General features: G+C 41.0%; 1 protein-coding gene across 1 annotated transcript in view; it reads left to right on the top strand.

Moving 5' to 3' along the window:
• TRPC7 (transient receptor potential cation channel subfamily C member 7) overlaps window positions 1–18,733 on the top strand; it is a 141,973-nt gene that overhangs the window by 80,621 nt on the left and 42,619 nt on the right. Inside the window, exon 3 of the mRNA XM_016953877.4 lies at window positions 7,629–7,845. Within this exon, the coding sequence (XP_016809366.1) occupies window positions 7,629–7,845 (217 nt within the window). The remainder of the gene's footprint in view (window positions 1–7,628; window positions 7,846–18,733) is intronic.

The raw sequence follows: 18,733 nt of genomic DNA, 5'->3' as shown, positions 1-18,733 counted from the left end.
GGAAGGAAAAAGGCAAAGGAAAGAGAAGAAGAGCTCAAAAGGAGTGTTATTTCCCTGAGGGGGAGTGTCCAGTGCCCACCAGTGATGGAAGGAGTGGAACCCGCAGGTGCCAAGCTGCCCTACTACCGGCTCCACCATCCCCACATCCCAGTCACATGAGTCAAAGCCGTAGAAAGTAACAGCACTCCAGCTTCGGGGAAGAGTCAGTGCTTTTAAGACCAAACCATGCAGAAATTTTGAAGTATGTTTCATGGGTTTAAGATTGTCACTAAAGGTTCCAAAGCTGCATTTACCTAGTGATACATTTAAAAAGGAATTAAGCTTAGGTAATCAACATTCAGTAGGAGAAATATGACTACAGGGAGATTAGTTCCATAGGAAATTTGATCAGGTAATGTGGTTAATAAAAGTGTCACCAGTGAACCAACCCTCTTGTCAACTCCACTTAGGAGTAACTCATACCAGAATGACAGCTGTGAGACTTCGGGGCTGCTGGTGAGGCCACCTAACCAGACAGTCAATGAACTGACTGCCTCACAGTAGGTACAGGGTCACAGAGAGAGGTCAAGTCCCCAAATCCTTCTTCTGCAGAGTAGTATTAAAAATGGAAGCCCTCTTACTGAACTTTTACAGTATTCAACCTTACATCTATTGAAGATTTTGCTTCTATGGCAGTTAATCATGCCAGGCACTTTCAGATCAGAATTTCCCAAGTAATATATATGTAGGTAAAGGCAATTTTTTTCTGTCCTTCATTATGAGCTGAAAAAACACAGTGGGTGAAAAAACTAACCAGATTTAAAGCTGGCTTGAAGCTGGTCATGGGTTTTAGGCACAGTCTGTACTGTAAGTTGCCTTCACCCAGAGCCCCAGTGAGTAGGGACACTTAACTTCACTTTCTCTGAGCCCCAGAACAAATTCTAGGCTGTTCAATCATTAAAATAACAGCAACTTTGTGGAGAAAGTGCTGCCAATCCTCACTTTTGCTGCAAAGCTAAATGTGACAGCTTCCAGGAACCTGGGACTAGCCAACAGGAGCAAACTGGCTTGCCTCTGACTGCCTAGTGGCCTGGGAAAAGACTCAGAAAGAGTAGTTGCTGACTAAATTGTTTAGATTTCTGGTAGCTCTGAGAGGAATCTTGGTACATATGCAGATGTGATCCCATTAAAAAGTGTGTGGTTGCAGAGAGGGATTTCTAGAATTTCTTGGGCCTAGTAAATCCAGGAAGGTAATAGCACCTGGGATGTAGGGGTTAGACCTATGGCAGTTTTCTGGAACACTCTGGAGGAAACAGTTGCAGGGAAGTTTGGTCCATAACAGGGGTTTCCTCACCTCTGTTTAGATACTCATGTGATTGACATTTGGTGCCCCTAGAAGTTCCATTAAGACTAAAAAAAGAAAAAAGAAACTCAAGATAGACATGAGCTGATCATTAAGCCACTTGTCACTTCTGTGCACTTTCTAGATTCCAAGTCTGAGCTCAGTGCAGTAGAGGGCATGTCGATAACTGAGTCTGTGGCATGAGATGACTCTTGGTGGTACTGCTCATTACAAGCAAAGATTCCCTCATTAAAGAGCTGTTGAACTTGCTCTGAGGCAGCCAAAGGACAGATAAAACAGTCAAGATATTTTTAGTCTTTCCTTTCACCATTTAGAAAGAAATCGTTTCAACTTTGGCAGAGATATTACTGGGAATTACAGAGAGGTCACATCTGCCATGTGACAAAACCAGCCCCTCTAAGGGTTCCTGATGCCCAGAAAAACCATGTCTTCCCAAAAGGAGGGCAATGGCGAAGTCTGTTAATGGGCTGGCAGCCCTCCTCCTGAGGGGTCACTGACTTTACATCTGTCTATATCTGTAATTCCAGGAAAAGGACAATGTCATTTCAGAGATCTCATTCTAATGACATTATTACACCTCTTTCTGAAAACTTAGACCTTGATATTATTTTATAAATGTATTCATAAAATGTCACTTGCAAACTTCGTCAACTAACTAATGCCCATCAATGTCTAGTAAATGTTGAGATTTCTGTTTCCAACCCAATGGTGCATTTACTTCCGAATAGTTGTTGCCCTAATTTAGAGACTATTAGGAGCATCAAAATTACTTGATTAGCCAGCCATAATGACTGCATCATTTCTTTCCTATTGAATTATCAAGGCTGTCAATTCTATTTTTATATTGTTTCTGAGGGTCCCTAAGAAAGACAGTTAAATAAGGAAATTACAAGGTGAAAGGTGTCAACAGAAGTTCAGCTTACTAATATGTTGGTTGAAGAGGATAACCAAGTCACAGATGGCTACGTATAATGATAAATGCAGGCCTGGAGCATGGGACAGGTTCATCTGGGTCAAGAGAAAGAACAGTGATTCTGTTTATCATTTCTCATTGTCATCACCAACTTAGTTGAGCTCAGGCAGCCCACTGGGAGACCAGTGAATTCTAATCCCTATGGATGCACAGCAGTTAGGTCTCTGTTTGCCTAAAGAGTTCTTTATTCTCTCAACAAGGACTCCAATGTCAAAGGGTCTTTATAGCTGCCTAAGCTGTTTCCATCCTTTGCTATCCTATTCTGATGTGTAAGTTAGATTGTTTGCCTGTTAAGATCTCAGAGCCAAAAGAATAAATAACAGTCATCTTCAAACGTTCAAACAGTGTCTCTATATGATGTGGCAGAAGCCAGCATCATGAAAATGCTGAGGAACTGCACCAGTTTTAATTATAACAGGGAAGGAGAAGCTGACCTTGTCTATTACCTGTTAACTATAACTGTTCCAATTATCTTCAAAATTTGCCCCAGGACTCAGGCAGGAGGAACTGTAAACAACTTTAGAATCCAACCTTATATCTTTGTAGTGTGCAATCTATCAGTCCTTACTGCCATAACCCTTGCTCGGAGAAATATAAAGTTGGTACCCCCTCTTCACCATCCCAAACATGAATATCTAGTAAGGAAGGCGTGAGTGAGTGGGCAGCTTTGAAAGATCTCTGCTTTGCCTTACCAAAGCTGAAATGGCTTGAAAGGGGTCCTCAAACCATGTGATTCAGGGGCCAACCAGGAGAGGAGAGCACCTCCAGAGACCTCTGTTTCTCCACATTTATCTCTACCAGAGAGCTACACTCGATTAAAGAAAATCACAACACAATTTTTGAAGCATAGCCATGGAGAGGAAATTTGTGTCAGGAAATACAGCATCGGTGCTCTTATGTCACCAATGCTTCTGTTCCCAAGTCCAAAAGGCTAGTCCGGCACCTGTCACCCTGCTGAGATAGGATTAAAGAGTGCCAGAAGCTGATGACTTTCAGACTTAGCCCAGGCTGAGCCCTGCAACATTTCTCCCCATCTCTCCATCTATTTCCTATCACACTTTTTAGCCTGTGTCTCTCCACACTAGAAAATCAGCAACTTTGAAGGGAAGATCCAACTCTTACAGCTTGTTTTATCTCTTTCACCTCCAGTGCCCAGCATCGTGTTGCATATAGATAGCACAACAGGCTGTCTATAAGAGATATCCCAAACAGGCTCGTGGCATAAAGACATAAGGACTCTGTTTGGGTCCACCTTTGTGTGAAGTTTATTTTAAGATTCCTCTTAGGAGAATGCCCTGAGACCCTCCAGTGCCATATATTGAGTACTTCCCATATACCAGGCACTGTTCTAACTGCGTTGTGTGTATTAAATAATGCATTGCTTACATTGACCCTATGCAGTTGGCACTATTTTTATCCCCATTTTATAGAAGAAGAAACTGAAACACTAAGGGATTAAATAACTTGTTTTTAAAAAAATATATGAAGCTGTGGTTTAAACCTAGAGTCTCTGGCTCCAGAGATCTGCACTTAATGGCTGCATGCAAATACACCGCCCACGTGTGCGCGCACACACACATCCCTCTAGTTACACGAGCACCATTACAACCTTCAACGCCTAACATAAACATCTTAGCTGCTGACTAACCGACCTTGAAATGGACTTGATTTAGATCTTAAAAGTTGGTAGGACTTTTTTAGAAAGAAGTCAAAATAACCAGATGACAAACTCTGTCCCTTCCTTTTCTTTCATCGGAGTCCTACTTTGTAAATCCCTCTTCAGCCCCCAGGACAAAGTGTGGATTCACATTGAAATGTGTGGAGAAATATCAAGTCGTTACAATGTGTAGATTGACATTGTAATGTAAGAACACTGATTACAGGCACCCAGTAAACACCACCACTATCCCACCCCATCATAAAAGGGAAAAATCCTGAGCCCTATGTTAGACATTTTGAATAAGAGTTTCAGGGGGAGCATCTTGAGGATCTGCCTCTAATTTAACCAGGATCTCGCTAACATTTGAGAATCACCCAACCCCGAAGCTGTGCATGATTCTTTTGGGAATGATTAATCCAAGTTTGCTTTCACTCAGTTTCTAACTTGTAAACCAGGCCCTTGCTTAAGACCATGGCACCAAGTGGAAAGCGAGAGTAGCATTTGGTGAAGGAGACTCTGTCATAAAAGATTAGGAAGATGCTGGAAACCTTTTCTAAGTGATCTACCACAATCACAGCCACAGGGCTATATTTTTGGGATGTGGGGACTCACACATCCAGGTACCACTTAGGTGCTTACACTTGTGGGGGCTAAGAGCCCAGTGGCATGGAACACAGAGTTGGTGCTGACCAGTAAACGCAGGTGCCCACCCCAAAGGTCCATGAAGGCAATTTTCTTGGAGCCAATTCAGGGGCACTATTCAGTTGCTTTGACATTCATATATTTCTCAGAGCCAAAGAATAGTGGCCAGGAAGCTTCAGGTGAGCCAGAGACTTCAGTTCTACAAGCTTTAATTTCCTGATGTGTTCTCAGCTTATAAGGTCCTAGTAATGACTGAACTGCTTTAGCCCACATTTTTTGGGCTCCTCAGTTCTGCACTCCAGGCACAGCAGGCTAAGGCCCACATCTTCATCTCTTTTTACACCTAACGCTGATACCTGACCCAGCTTTAACGATTCTGCAGCTAAGAGCTGCTGGCATATATTGGTTGACTTTTCTCCTTTCTTTTGGCTCATCTGATGGCCTTGCAAATGGAGGAAATTTTCCCCAAAGGTAATTTACTTCAAAAATTATCTGTGTGAGTCAAATAGGGAATTTTACAAATAAAGAAAAAGGAAACCATTGAAATGACTGGATCTCATTTGACCTTTATCAAAGTTTTACCAGATAAAAAGATGCATTCAAACCCAGAAGTATAGGAAAAGAATATCAATTCCCAACCTCACTTTTACTCCCTATGACCTAGATCAAGTGGGAACTGAGCCCAGGGTAACTTTCCATCAAATCACCAAAAGGCATTATCAGGACTTTTTATTATGGTTTATAGTAAATATAATAATTTTTGCAGATTCATCTTCTTCTAGAAGATAACAGCTTGAAGGAGGTAACAAAACGAATATTAAATTCCTTAAACCAGGTCTTCTGGGGAAACCCACAGCCAGCTTGGGTGCAGCTACATACAAATTCCAGCAATCAGGTGCCTCACCTGGGTGAGAAGTTGGAGAGGTATACCCCATATCCTCATCCAGATTATCACTGAAGATATTAGGTAGAGCCCACAGATAAAGGATGGGGAAAATGGACCCCTTAAGAGCTGTGTCTATCTCAGAGTTCCCCAGCTTTTTCTAACATTCTTGAAACCTTGCTGGGATACACAAGACGTGGTATCCCTTGCCCTCTCTTCAGTCTCCCCTCTCCTCATGCTCTATTCTCCTCCCTGCAGTCATTCTCCATCTCCCCTCACCTCTCATCACCAGCTCAGTCAGGACACAGTGACAAGAAACAATGTGATGACTACCTAAGGCTGTCTCCTGGATATGCCAAAATATCCCAAGGTCCTGGTTGGGAAATGGGGCTCCAAGATGCTAACACCATTTGCTAAAATGTCAAAAACTTCAAACTAGCTATTTAATATCATATAAATAAAAAAGAGACATGGTTTAATTCAGTTTTTTACTGAATTTATATAAAAATGTTTTATTTGTCCTTACATTTTATCTCTATCTCTATCACCTTCAGTGCCCTATAGAATGCCACTGCATTCTATAACTAGCACATCTGTCTATTGCCAAAAATAATCTACAGTCCCTATTTTTGTAAGTAATAAACATTATACAGAAATGTTATTGTAAAATATTTGTGGGCCTATTGTCAGATAAACATCTCTTTATATTTCTGAAGTTATTCCTAGTGTCATATGACAATATGCAGATGAATTCTAACACAAGCAGGGACTCCTAATGCTTGGATATTTTTCAAAACCTAGATTTTTAAAAAAGATAAAAACTAATACTTTATTTTAATAAATGGGTTCTATAGCATCAGAATCATAATAATGTTGTGCTAATAACTACAATAATTAAAGTGGATGATTAACATACTGAAGCACATTAAAAGAACATTCTCAAACCATCTGATTTATAAATGTTGTGCTGAACATATGTGACTAGGAAAATTCTACTTAGAGAAGGCCCTGTAATTGATCTTCTGTTGAAGCAACAGTCTATCTCCTGGGTAACATTTCACTCTAGGACTCCTGAATGAGGCAGAATGTGAATGTCAAGTAATCAGTCACTGGTTATAATTGAATATCTACCTTGGAAAAGGAACTGAGCTTCAGAAAAGATGTTCCTCTTTGTTCTTGCCTTATTATTGTACCTGGATGAGGGGTAGGGCTTGGTGCTTAGATGAGGGCAATGAGCTGGAAGAGTCCCAACTGAGTTCATTAACAGGAGGTTGGCAAGTATTCAATGTGCAGCCCTCAATTCGATCCCAAAAATCCAAGTGGCCTTTGGATGGGGTGCCATGAGATAAAGAAGATGTGACTAGTATTTGCTCCTAATAGGGCATCTTTTGGACCATTTCCAGCTTGTGACATTTCAGGCACTAGGCCAAAGGAAAACCTCAATGAATTTTAGAATACCATCATAGAGGCTATGTTCTATAAAGATGCTGCAATAAAATTCAAATTTTTTAAAGCAGGGAGAAAAAAAGTCCTCTATGTCTGGAAATGAAATAATCCTTGAGTTAAAAATGAAATCAAAATATAATTTATAAAATATTTATAACAGAATGTCAATGAAAATGCTACAAGTGAAAATTTAGGAGAATACAGCTAAAGCAGTACCTAGTGAGAAATGTATAGCTTTAAATAAACGTATCAACATACAAGAAAGGTTGAGAACAAATACCCTTAGAATGAAGCCCAAGTGAGTAGATTAAACAAAATCCGAGCACTCAAAGTACATTTTTTAAAATTGTGAACTTTATGCAGACATTATTTTTTCATATCCATGCAGTTGGAGGTATCAATGCAATTAGATGTAGCATGATGATTATGTCAGGTGTGTTCTATCAATTTCTCTTAGCCCTCCCACTAAGTCTTCTAAATAGGAAAATATTGACCAAATAAGTTTGGTCAAGCAGCATCTCACATAATAGTTCAAGAAAAAATGTTGTATGGGTTCAGTTAGCAGTTTTCTGTCCAAGATGAAGGATTCTCTGGTTAAACTTTGGTGAAAGCGATGTTATAAAGAAAGACCTACATCCACCTAGAGCCAGTTTAACATGTCTTGCACACGTTTTCTTTCCAGCTAGGACGAACCCTGAGGAGCCCTTTCATGAAGTTTGTAGCTCATGCAGTTTCTTTTACAATCTTCTTGGGATTATTAGTTGTGAATGCATCTGACCGATTTGAAGGTGTTAAAACCCTGCCCAACGAAACCTTCACGGACTACCCAAAACAAATCTTCAGAGTGAAAACCACACAGTTCTCCTGGACAGAAATGCTCATTATGAAGTGGGTCTTAGGTAAGCAAGTCACTCTATTTTTATTCTCTCCTTGCTAATTATAGTAGGACATTATTAACCTCTGACTTCTGAATTTCTCCCTCTCCTCTTCAGTGTACTCCTGATAGACAAAATGGTGAGTGGATGACCAACAAGAAAGTCAGAGTCAACTTCTGTCTTTAAGATACACAGACCTGTATACAAATTCCAATTTTGAAAGGAAATGTTTGGGGCGGCGGGGGACAGAAATTTTTTAAGTACATATATTGAACATTCATTATACATGTATTGAAAGTAGTTTCATGGGGAAACATATTATTTTGACCATTTAAATATAGTCTACCAGAAGCCTTAAGAAAACAAGTTCAGATTCTAAAAAAGGGCACAAAATTTCATAGCTTGAAAGATATTTCTGTTATCATTAAATATTCATATATAGTAGAATTGTGATAATAAATATACATCTAAAATTTTACGGGAGTAACATTTTCTTGTTATTTGTGTAAGTGGGTGTACTAAAAGGCTATGAAATTCCTCTTGTAGTGGTATTTCATGCTGCCACAGTCTGCCACTGGAGCTGCCAAGGAAATTGTTCCCAATTTCCTCATTGATTAACTAAGAAAGGCTGTCTTTTACCCAATTTATGAGAACCATTACTAGAAGGAATATTCAAAACAAAATAAAACTGGCAGTGACTAAAATTGAACGTGGCAAAATGTGTTATAGATTTTTCCGACACTGAAAACTACAAAACTGGTTGGTTAAAAAAATATCAGTCTGAGTAGGAAAAAATTAAAAATTGCAAAAACTAAAATCAGTGACTCTGTATATAAACCTTATCAATAAATTTTAAGATTTACATAAAAAATATGTGAATTTGATGGGAATATTTTAAGTAAAACAAGCAAAACAGAAGATAAAAAAGACAAAAAATTAATACGGTATCAAGACTTGATCAAATAATTCAACTGGCTTAATGGTATTCACCTTAGATTTTGCTTTCTGAGCAAAAATTTTAATATTGGTATAATTTTCATTATGTTTATATTCACAAACAATGAGTCAAAATGTATTCAGGGTCAACGTGTCTGTGCCATCAATCAACAAAATCACAATATAACAAATACTTGAAAAGGTAACCTAACATATGACCTGTGCTAATTAAATAATATAGCCCAAGAGTGCTACAAGAGTAGAACCACTAGAGAACATCCTATGGCTGCCTAAGCTGAGACCAATTGGAAAAATGCTCTCTAAATTCGATCTCTAAATAGGCAAAGGAAGATGAGATGAATGGTTTTATCCAAAGGGCATAGGAAGGACAACCCACCAGGCTTTCCAGGAACTTTATAAAACCAGCAACCCAGCCAGGCACAGTGGCTCACACCTGTAAACCCAGCACTTTGGAAGGCCGAAGGGGGTGGATCACGAGGTCAGGAATTCGAGACCAGCCTGATCAACATGGTGAAACCCTGCCTCTACTAAAAATACAAAATTTAGCCAGGCATGGTGGTGTGCGCCTGTAATCCCAGCTACTCAGGAGGCTAAGGCAGGAGTATCGCTTGAACCTGGAAGGCAGAGGTTTCGATGAACCGACATTGCACCACCGCACTCCAGCCTGGGCGACAGAGCAAGACTCTGTCTAAAAAAGAAAACAAACAAACAAACAAAAAACAGCAACCCTGTGACCAAAGGCTCATTTAGCACAGTCACTGGCACTAAAGTTGGGAAGGGACATTAAAGTTTGTTACAGAGTGAGTTCTGTGGCCTTAACTTCACAATTCAGAATCTATCCCAGTTCTCCCTAGTACATATGCCATTGTTTAACTAAATTGAGCATTTTAACACTAGGCACTTACAAAAAATCTCACGTTGGATTTATGAATAAAATTTAAAGTATTTACAGCACCAATCACCCACCCACCCCATTTTCCCACTTGGATCGCAGGTAGAAGACTCTGGTAAATGCAACCATACTTTCCCTTGAACAGGTGTGGCTGCTATTAATGGAACCTCTTGAATGAGGACTTCCTCCTGAGTCCTCATATTTCTCTTCCCGGGTGTCAGAGCATTATTCCAATATGAGGGATGTGTCTCTAGCTATAGGAACCCCAACTTGTATAGCTTAGTCCCTGCTTCTGACCCTCAGAGCAGAACTCAAGACTGTTAAATCAGAAGTGTTGTAGAGGGAAGGACTTATTTCTCATTGGCCTCTTTCCAGAAGGAAAATTCTAATTACTTTTTCTTTCCTACAGAATGTTTTCAAATTTTTTATCACAAATAATTTTAAGGAAATGCAAAAATCCAGAGAAGAGCATAATGAATTCCATGGACCTATCTCTCATGTTCAACAGTTAGCAATTCATGGCCAATCTTTGCTCCATCTATACTTCCCCCACCTCCCTTCTCTCTAACCTTGAATTATTTTGAAACAAACCCCAGCTATCGTAAATTTATTCTGTAAATATTTTTGTGTATATCACTGAAATGTAACATGTCTTTTTCCTTTTATCAGTCTTTTTTCTTTCTGTGCTTCACAGTCACTGATATTTTTTCCTGTGGTTTTTGTGATTTTAATTTCAATCAGTGAGTTTTTCATTTCAGATATTATATTATTCAATTCTTAAAATCTTATTTGGTTCTCTTTTATATCTCCCATTTCCTTCCTCATCATTTTTGTGTTTTCCTTTAAATCCTTGGACACATTTACAATAACTGTTTTGAAGTCTTGACTCCTAACTCCATCATTTCTGTCATTCCTGGGTTGATTTCTATTGACTAATCTTGCTTCTAATTATGGATGACCTTTTCCTGCATCTTGAAATGTTTGGTAATTTTTTGGTTGAATGATGGGCACTCTGCATGTTACAGTTGTGAGCCTCTGGATTTTGTCTTCCTTCAAAGTTTTTGGCATTATTCTGACAGGCTGTTATGCCACTTGTGATGAGTTTGATCCATGTAAAGCTTTCTCACAGTGGATCTGGAGAAGGCTTACTGTAAAGATTGTTTATCTTTGTAATATAGAGACACACTTCTGGGGTCTCTATTGAATGCCCTGGGTAATCAACAAGGAGTGTCAAATCTGGATGATCAGAGCTCGAATATCTCCCCACTCTGGGTGAGCTCTGAAAACGGTTCGGCTTTTAGCTCCTTGGCAGTTGTTTGTGGAGTTTCACTCTATGAATTCATGACTTGGTATTCAACAAACATTCAAAAGAACCCCTATTTAAATTTCTGGTGTCTTTTGTTTGTTTAGTTTTGGTTTGTTTGTTTCTTTGCTTGCTTGTTTTTGCATAGTACCCTTCTCTCTGGAGCTCTGCTGCACAACATCTAATCACCTCAGCCTTCCAAAACCCCATTCTGTCTCTTCAACTCAGTGAGACTGCTGCTATGCTTCTGGGATCCCTCTCCGTGCACTACAGACTGGAATGTGCCTCCAGAAAGCAAGCCATGGTGGTCATATGGTTTGCCTCACTTGTTTCCCTTTACTTAGGGATCACAGTCCCGTGCTGCCTATTTCCAATGCCTAAAAATATTATTTATGTTTGCTTTTGTTTTGTTGTTTTTTAACCTGTTTGTTACTCCATCCTGGCTAGTAACAGAAATCAGAACACTTTTTCTAAAAGAGAATCAGAAAAACATTATCAAGCCTAAAAGAAAATTAATAATTTCTTAGTATCTTCAAATATCCAGCCAATAACTAAATTTCTTTCATTGAGAGAGGTAAGTTGAATAAATATCCACAAGACTTGCTTCCCCTCCTCCTTCAAATCACTGTTCAAATTTCACCTTATCAGAGTAGTTGAGCAGGTAAGAGCATGCCCTCTCATCCCTCTACTCTGATAAGGTGAAAAGCATTCCAGGCAGAAGGAACAGTATGTGTTAAAGCTGGATTCAGGAGCAAGCTGGACGTGTTCAAGGAACAGCAAAGAGACTAGTGTGGCTGATGTAGATGAATGAGGAGGAGAGAAATAGAGATGAAGTCAGAGGAGGCAGCCTTTGGAGAGTTTTCAGCACAAAAGTGACATCATATGACTTCAGTTTTTAAAGGATCACTGACTGCTATGTAGAGAACAGATGATTGTGGGATACGAGCAGAAGTAAGGAGACCAATTAGGAGGCCACTGCAGTAATTCAGACAGGAAGGAAATGGCAGAGGAAATGGTTTGAGGAGGTGGCAGATTGTGATTACATTTTGAAGGTACAACCAATAACACTTACAATTGGATTGTATATGGGATGTGAGAGAAAGAGAGCAGTCAAGAACAATTCCAGGCGTTTAGTTCAAGCACTGGCATATTAGAAAGCCATTTACTAAGATGGGAAAGACCCAAGGTGGAGCAGTTTGCAGGGGGAATAGAGATGGAAACCAAGACTCTAGTTTGAGACACATATTTAGACATTCATGTGGAAATGCCAAGTAGCAACTGAATATACATGCCTGAAGTTCACAGGGGAGACAGGCTGAAAACATAAATTTGGACATATCAATGCATTTAAATTATATAACATCATTGTAACTATGAATGTGGGCAGAGAACTGAGGACCAAGCCCCAGAGCACAACAATGTTTAAAGCATGGGAAGATGAGAAATATCCAGCAAAGAAGGCTAAAGTAAGAGAAGAACCAAGAGAGTGCTGGCCCAGACGCCAAAGTATCTGTGGCAAGAACCAGGGAGTGATGACAATGTTGAATGCTGCTGATGAGGCCAGAGACATGACAATCAGCTTTGGAAGCAAAGTACCTGAGTAGGCAACAGGGAATGGGATTTAGTGTGGAAGCAGAGGACTTGGCCTTAGCAGGAGTGTGAACACTTCACTCATTGTAACGGGAGAAAAGGTGGAGTTGACAGCACAGTGCAGGTGGACTGGGAGATGCAGTAGCGGGAACATGTAGAAGTTATTTTCCGATATTTTCTATTTTCTCAATTTTTTACTCAATAAATATTTTCTAGTTATTAGGCACTATATTATACATCAGGTACCGTGTCAGGTACTAGGGAAGCAGCTATAAATAGAATTAACATTATCTTGTTGTAAATAGCATCTGGAGCTCTTTAATTATTATAAAAATAGTAATAACTGAGAGACAGATTTGAGCACTGTGTTTATGAGAAGGGTCTTTGTGCTGGTGCACCCTGAGATCCAGCATGTGATTCACTCTCTGCTCAGATGTTGAGAGGTATGAGGTAGCATCAGGCCCCTGCTGATGAAGACTTGGAATTCTGCTCCTAGGCACCTCCAAGAAGGCCTCGTATCAGCTAGAAACAAAATAGCACAGTTCTTTTCTCCCATGACATACCACACTCATAAATGAAGTACTTTGAACAAACTGATTATAAAGACACCCAAACCATTACTCCCTCTTTATCAGAAGCAACTCTAGAGTTGAACCAAACCTCAGGACCCTAACAAGTCCAAAGTACTTTCAGGAATGGAGAGTTTGGCCACAAAGGGCTGAATGACCCTTGTCCAAGTCTCCTTGCTGCTGCCCCTCCCACCCCCATGACTCAGTCTGTTCTCAATGCAGGAGCTAGAGTGATCCATTTAAAATGTAACTGAGTCTTCTCATTGTTTGCATCAAGACTCCAGTGGCTTCCCATTTCCCTCAGAATGACAGCCAGTGTCATTATAGTGGCCTATGATGCTCTCACCTCTCCACTCCATCTCTATGACCTTCTCTTCTACCGCTTTCCACCTCACTCACTCTGTTTCAGCCCCCTGGGCTCTCTGCCTTGCACTGCTTCTGCCTAAGAACGCTTGCCCTGGCTGTCCCCTCTGCCTGGAGAGTTCTTCCTGCATGGATCTACATGGCTCACTCCCTCACCTCCTCAGGTCTTTACTCAACAGTATCCTCCGCAGAGTGAGGCCTTTCAACCCAAGCTATTTAAATTTGCAAGTCCTCCCATCCCTACTGTCCTCCTAGTCCCTCTTTTTTGTTTCTCTGCATAACCATTAACGCCTCTGACAATACTATATGCTCTATTTTGTTTCCTGCCTGTCTCGATTAATACTGATATTTCTGTAATCACATAGATTTGTAGCTGACTCCTTTCATCTTCTGTTTAACTGTAGCCCTCTCTCCACATGGCCATCTGGTTTTCCCAATCACCTCTTTCAATGGCCACTTGTGTTGACAACAACTTACTTCCCAATCCCCTCATCCTATGGGGCATGTAGGTTGTTCCTCTTTTGATTTACAGTTCTATAGGAAGGCCAAACCCAACTGGAAATACCTTCTTCCTTTCCTCCACATACTTTGCCCAGTTCTCAGCAGAATTTTGAGAAAATTCTAGATCATCATTCCAGGAATATTTAAGGTATCGGCAGAGAAAGTGAAAGCCACAAGGAGACTAAGAAGACAGAGCCAGAGAGGCAAAGAAACTCCAGGAGAACATAATATCATGGAAGCCAAGTGAGGAGCAAGGCTGAGGAAGGAGGGACAAATTTGCTGGCAGACATATATATCCTGGAGAGCCATCAGATGAGGAAAAGACTAAATGAACCAGTGACCATTGCTCCTTCCAGCCTGGAGAATCTCTAACATCCACACATACCATAGGAATCTGTCTTTGTTGCTTGCATTATAAGCAGTGATTCTGGGGTAGATGCAAGAATAACAAGCTTATAATAAGTTTTTTGACTAGAGATTATAGCACTAGAGATGTTCATCTGAGAACTGTGTAATAATGCTAGTAGTTCCCAGAAAGCGGTCAGAGGCTTGGAAGCTAGCAAGCATCTCCATAACGCATGAGATTTCTCCATCTAGGAGTAAATGCCTGGTATGGTAGTAAAATACGTTTAAAATGCTAGATAGGAGAAGAGCTTGGGAGTGTGTCCCTTTCTCTTTGGTGGTTTTGCCTCTCTTAATGGTGGCTGGCACAAAGGTGGAGCTCAACAATGTCTGTTAAGTGGGTGAATGAGTTCCTAACCAGTGAGAGTAAGCTTGTTCCCAGTGGAGGGCATGGCAGGAGACAGCACAGTGGACAACAAGGCTCCTGGGCTGCCTGTGTGGCTTTGGACAACTTACTTGCCACCTTCATAGGTGAGTTTCTTCATCTGTAAAGTGGGGATAATTATAGTAGCTATCTATCAGACTATTATGAAGACTTAGCATTTATTAAGTACTTACAAAGGGCCTGGCACCTAGAAGGTACTCAATAATTGGGGGCTACTATATTAGAAAAGAAGAGGAGGATGAAGAGGAGGAGCTTTGTTAGAACATTTTTGATCTATTAATATCATCCTCTTGCCTGAAAAACAAATGAACCCTGAATGTGTCTGAGGCCAACATTTGTTGCAAAGGACCGCCTGTTGAGATAGTGTTTTGATGTTAGGACTTGTGGGTTCACAGCCACTAGGCATATTCTCTCTCCTGCGAGTTCAAACTGGGGACCAATGGTGAGAAGTTGGCCTGAGAGAACAGAGAGGCAGATGCAATGCCCTGGGACAGTAGCCCCTGGGGGCCAGGACCATTTAAAGAATGTACATACTTAAGTCTCACAGGACTTTGAAGGGGGAGCCCTTCTGAATATCATCTGAGGCAGGGATAGGAGTGAACTGCCTTTTAGCCTTTCAGCTGTCAAGCTCCATCTCCACAGCCTGCAGGACATTACTCAGAACCTGCCTATAAGAAGCTACTCATTTCCCTTGAGGCTTCCTGGCACTTCCCAGCCTGTTCCACTGCCAGGCACCCCTCCTTAATTATTAGTGACCTTGTTCTCTAGGCTCCAGGCATCCCTGAGAGAGGGAAATTCTGCCTGAAGGAGGATCAAGTGTGGGGAGCGGGGTGGGGGCGCATGTTTACCCCTTGAGCCCTGGGCTCTAAACACTCCTCTGATTGACATGCTGGAGGCAAAAGGCCATGGGGCTCAGCTTGGATATAAAACGCTGAACTATCCTTGGCACTGTGGCGGCAGGGGGCCAATTTCACTCACTAAAATACTTAATTTCACACAATTCCTTTTTCATTAAGCATTCCTGCTGCCCAAACCCTTGGGCCCATGTTACTTTTACTTATGGCCCTGGAATAATTTAAATTCATCTGGGTGAATTAATATTTAAATCTAAGAAGACTCATGCAGACATTTGACCATGGAGGAAGTGATTCCCAATGTCCAATGAGAAGCTACTATATGGGTCAGAAAAGTTAGTTTTCTGAAAATAATTTGCATTTCAGATTCATAGAGCTTTTAGTACTTGAAGTTACCTCCAAACTCCAAATTCATTCATTTCAAAATATAGAATCTAAGACCCACAGCAAATCAAGGGACTTAGCCCAAGTCATACTGCTAATAGGTAGCCAAGCTAGAACTTGAACCCAGGGCTTCCTGAATTAAAGCCAATCACTCTTAAGTTACAGCCTGTGACTCTCCTAGTGCCGTGCTAAAAGCAGTTCCACTCAGATGTTGAGAATTTTAATTTGGGGGTAGAGGAAAGCAACAAACACTATTTTTCTATCCATTAAAAAATTTATTTTTAAAATCCATTTTAAAAATACCGGTTGCATAGTCACAGATGAAAGTGTATTTCAGTGTTAAGAAATTACTTCACTGAATTACCACAAAAATTTTGATACGGTATATTTGAGACATAGCTTTGTTAACAAAAAAGGAGGGGGCTGGTTCTGCCCTACCATTGTAGGGTAAACCTACCTGCAATTTTTTTTAATATTTCCTATTGTGGGGATTCCAATTTGATACAAATATGCAGATCTTCATTAAATAAAGCCATGATTCTTCTCCAAACAGCTGCTCTCAAATTACTTTTCTCCTTAGGAAAACATTTCAGGCCGGGAGTGGTGGCTCATGCCTGCAATCCCAGCACTTTGGGAGGCCGAGGTGGGAGGATCACGAGGTCAGGAGTTTGAGACCAGCCTGGCCAATATGGTGAAACCTCGTCTCTACTAAAAACACAAAAATTAGCCAGGTGTGGTGGCGTGTGCCTGTAGTCCCAGCTACTCGGGACGCTGAGGCAGAAGAATCGCTTGAACCCAGGAGGTGGGGGTTGCAGTGAGCTGAGATTGCACCACTGCACTCCAGCCTGGGCAACAGAGTGAGACTCCATCGCAAAAAAAAAAAAAGAAAGAAAGAAAAACATTTTAAATCCTTTTATTTCATGGGCCATTTTCAACAGAAAGGGAAATTTTCTGATTAAAATAGTCCCTGGGCATAGTCCCAGACAAGTAAAAGTGATCAGCTCATCACTCGAATGTGCCCACTTGTGGGCCTGTGAGCAAGTCAGCCAGGCTCTGACCAGGGAAGAGCCCTCATTACTGTCTACTCCCAGCATCATCTATGACACCAGGCTTTTTCAGCATCTGGACCCCCAAAGGCCATTGTATCATGTAGGCATCTGTGAGTGTGCTTGGGTTAATGTCTGGGAAAAAGAAAGGAAGAAACACAAGCAAATGGTTGGGTGGAACTGCTGGAGGACTGTTAGGTGGGCCTGCTTTGCTAGAGTACAGGGTGTATGAAAACTGTGGAATATCATAGGAATGACAGCCTAGCTTTGGAGTCTAGACTTTATCTTGGTATTATGAGGAATACACCACAGGTATCTGAAGACAGAAGTGACCATGATATGACCCAAACTTCATGAGGTCAGAGAATAGAGTTGAAGACTAAAAGAGCAAGATGGATCTGACATCCACTAGAGGAGGATCTGCAGAACTGCAGTGATCCTTGGTGACAGCCAGAAGAGTCAGGGGTGCAAGAGTGGGAATACTGGGTAAGGATATGACACAGTGAGGGTGGGAGGGATGGGGAGGCCAGCTTGAGGGATGTAATATTGGCACTGGAAAGACATCCACTAACCCACTAACAGCAGTCTCTCTCTATGGGGGGAATTCAGCTTTGAAGTTCTTAAGGAAAATTAGGAAGATATTCATCTGTGAGACATATGCAAGGAAATGAAGGACAAAGTTTCAGGGCTAGATGCACTAACTTGAGGTCAGAGGGAAGAATGGGAACGGCCAAAAACCTGGAAAGCTGCAGCCCTTAAGGAGTGGGCAGAGTTAGAAAAGCAGCAAAGAAAACTGAGGAGGAGCAATGGGAGGGGCAGGAGGTACCAAAGAAAGCAGGCCATCATGTCTGATGAACAGGGCCGAGGGACTGCCAAAAGAGGCTATCGGTGTTAGCCTCTAGGGAGTGTGTGGTCACTGAGCTGGAATTGTTTCACTCACTGACCAGCTGGTGATTCTTTTACCACGTGAATCCCTCTAAATATACAGGTTAAGTGTAGCATTGTTCCACAACAAAGCTCTCCCAGGTCTGAGTAGTCTTAAGACTCTTTGATGACATAAAATGTTCAAGAGTCTTTTCTAACTGATTTGAGCCCAATTTTATTTCCTGGAGAGGCAGAAGAGTATAGCGGTCAAGAACATGAACTCTAGGGGCAGACCTTCTGGGTTCAAATTCCAGATCTCCTGCTTCCTAGCAGGGCACATTACAACCATCTGAGCCACTGTCTCATTAGCTGTAAAAATAGGATAATAACAGAACGTACTTTATAGGATTGTTGCAAGGATTTAAGATAATACATATACACATATGGCAGTGCCTAGCACATAGTAGGTGCTCAAATTGAAACTGAATAGTTACATTTTAATACAGGCATACCTCAAGGATATTGCAAGTTCAGTTTCAGACCACTACAACAAAACAAGTATCCCAACAAAGAAAGTCCCAGGAATTTTTTGGTTTCCCAGTGCACAGAAAAGTTGCATTTACACTATACTGTGGTCTATTAAACGTGCAACAGCATCATGTCTAAAAAAAGTGAGTACCATAATTTCAAAATTACTCTATTGCTAGAAAATGCTAACAATCATCTGAGCCTTCAACAAGGCATAATCTTTTTGCTGGTGGAGGGTCTTGGCTCAATGTTGATGGCCACTGACTGATCAGAA

Source organism: Pan troglodytes, chromosome 4 (genome assembly GCF_028858775.2).
Source record: "Pan troglodytes isolate AG18354 chromosome 4, NHGRI_mPanTro3-v2.0_pri, whole genome shotgun sequence".
NCBI lineage: Eukaryota > Metazoa > Chordata > Mammalia > Primates > Hominidae > Pan > Pan troglodytes.
Note: the sequence above shows the minus strand (reverse complement) of the source record. Positions and strands in the feature narration are given on the sequence as shown.